This window comes from Penaeus japonicus, unplaced genomic scaffold, assembly GCF_977035675.1.
Source record: "Penaeus japonicus unplaced genomic scaffold, GWHDUDI00000001_assembly GWHDUDI00000025, whole genome shotgun sequence".
In the NCBI taxonomy this organism is placed as follows: Eukaryota; Metazoa; Arthropoda; class Malacostraca; order Decapoda; family Penaeidae; genus Penaeus; species Penaeus japonicus.
In genome coordinates this window covers 26,313,193-26,315,692 of record NW_028234427.1, presented here as the reverse complement: position 1 = coordinate 26,315,692, position 2,500 = coordinate 26,313,193, and the positions used below count along the sequence as shown (strand labels likewise).

The following is a 2,500-nucleotide window of genomic DNA, read 5'->3' as shown; positions in this document are numbered from 1 at the left end:
GAGAAAGAGCAGGAGAAGAAGAATGAGGTGAAAGAGAACGAAAACAAAGAAGAGGAAGAATATACAAGAGGGATTTAAAATGGATCAATACGAAAGAAGGAGAAAAAAAGAAGAAGAAGAAGGAGAATTACCAATTAACAAAGACCAAGTTTAACAAATTATAAGGAGAAGAAGGAGAAGAAGAAGAAAATAAAAGACTCATCAATAAACAACATTCAAGATTACGAAGAACATAAACGCGTCTACAAAAAGGAGAAATTCTTAACAATGAAGGAAAGTTCAATAAGAATACATACATATAAATGTCTAGATAAGAGAGAAGAAGAAGAAGAAAAAACACAAACAAACAGACACGCCACAAACGATTAGAAAACCTCACTAGAAAAAAGACAAACGCACAAACAAACAAACAGACGATAGAGTTAAAGAGATGAAAAAAACAAACAAACATAGACACACATAGATCTCTCTTCTAGTGTTAAATGTGAAAGAATTTTCCATGTATAAAGTAAACAACATACCAACACAGAAAGTACACATCCTGCTATGCAGACAAAGTCGCCCACCTTCCTTGGACCGGACTCAACTCGGGACGATAGAGTGAGGTCAGACGAGGTCAGGAGGATCTTGTAAGGACCTCGACTCATTTCCTTTTGCCGGAGACGTTTCCTGTGGTGGTGGGGGTGGTGGGGGGGTGGTGGTGGGGAGGTTATTGGGGGGAAAGGGTGGGGATAGAAGGAGGGGGTGTATAGGTTGGGATAGGGGAATAGGGGAAGAAGGGGGATGGGTGGAGGGGAAGGAAGGAAGAGGAAGGAGAGTGAGAAAGAGAGAGAGAGAGAGAGAGAGAGAGAGAGAGAGAGAGAGAGAGAGAGAGAGAGAGAGAGAGAGAGAGAGAGAGAGAGAGAGAGAGAGAGAGAGAGAGAGAAGAGAGAAAAGGAGAAGAGAGAGAGAGGGGTCGTGAGAGACGGGAAGAGAGAGAGAGAGAGGAGAGAGAGAGAGTGAGAGAGAGAGAGAGAGGGAGAGAGAGAGAGAGAGAGAGAGGATGGAGAGAGAGCGAGGATGACGAGAAGTGAGAGAGGAGGGAGAAGAGAGGAGGAGGAAGAGAATGAGAAAGATTGAGAAACAGACGGAGAGACAAATAGTGAAATGCGTAATTAGTTGCATAGATAGAGAGATAGAGAGAGAGTGAGAGTGAGAGAGAGAGAGAGAGAGAGAGAGAGAGAGAGAGAGAGAGAGAGAGAGAGAGAGAGAGAGAGAGAGAGAGAGAGAGAGAGAGAGAGAGAGAGAGAGAGAGAGAGAGAGAGAGAGAGAGAGAGAGGAGGAAAATAACAAATTAGCGTTATATTGATAATGCACATATACAATCAATAAATACTGAAATGTAAAGACGCCACCTAAATTAAGATTTCAAAGCAAATAATTACATGCCTAAATATGAAAACATTACCTCTACATTATTTTATCTCTATTGAAACTACATATACACTTTGAACTAAAATAGTCTATGTTCATATCAATAGGCCATTTTTCTACCGACTTATCAAATTGATTTTTTTAAAAGTTTGCTTATGTCTATGAGGTGTTTCTGTCACCGGTTAGTCTATCTATATATCTATCCATATCTATCTATCTAGATAAGGGGATAGGAGCAGGTGAGGGGCGAGGAGAGAAGGAGAGAGTGAAGGGGTTGGGTGGGTGAGGGGAAAGGGAGAGAGAGGGTGAGTGGGGGCAGGGGGGTGGGGAGGCGTGTAGGGGAGTGGAGAGGGAGAGAGAGGAGGGGGGGATGGGTGGTTGAAGGGAAAAGGAGAAATAGGATGAGGGGGGAGGGGCTTGGAGGAGGGAATGGGTGAGTGAGAGGAGAGGGGGGAGAGGATGAGGGAGGGAAGAGCAAGGAGGGGCAGTATGGAAGGGTTGGGTGGATGAGGGGAGAGGAAGGAAGAAGTAGGGAAAATGAGTGACAGGAGTGGGGGAAAGGGAAGGGAGAAGGGGATATCCATCTATATCTATATCCTCACATCTATATATATCTTTCCACCTAGATCAACAAATCAAACATTAGACTTAGGCAAAAAAAAAGAGAAGACGAAGCGAAAACAACAAGAATATCTATCTGATATCAATCTCAAAATATCAATATGAAAGAAAACAATCAGCAATAAAACTGATATCCACTGAATTACCTGAGTACCATGGCGAAGGCTGAGCAGGCGCCCAGCAGGAACAGCAGGGAAAGTACGATCATCACGACGTAGCCCGGAGCTAAGGGGACACCTGCTGGGGAGAAAAGCGGGGAGAGGGGAGGGGGGAGGGGAAAAGGGGAAAAGGGGAAAGCGGGGAGAGGGGAGAGGGGGAAAGGGGAGAGGGAAGAGGGGGGAGGGTGAAGGGGTGGGTGGGCGAAGAGAGAAGGAAGAAGAGGGCGAAGGGGAGAGGAGCAGGAGGGAAAGGAGAGGTGGAAAGTGGTAGGGAGAAGGAGAGAGAGAGATAGAGGGAGAAGGGGGAG

At 45.3% G+C, this 2,500-nt stretch overlaps 1 protein-coding gene across 1 annotated transcript in view; it reads right to left on the bottom strand.

The window, feature by feature from the left end:
- LOC122249454 (uncharacterized) overlaps positions 1–2,500 on the bottom strand; it is a 94,478-nt gene that overhangs the window by 33,436 nt on the left and 58,542 nt on the right. The window contains exons 9-10 of the mRNA XM_086551751.1: positions 2,181–2,271; positions 522–669 (exon numbers count right to left, since the gene is read on the bottom strand). Of these exons, the coding sequence (XP_086407877.1) occupies positions 522–669; positions 2,181–2,271 (239 nt within the window). The remainder of the gene's footprint in view (positions 1–521; positions 670–2,180; positions 2,272–2,500) is intronic.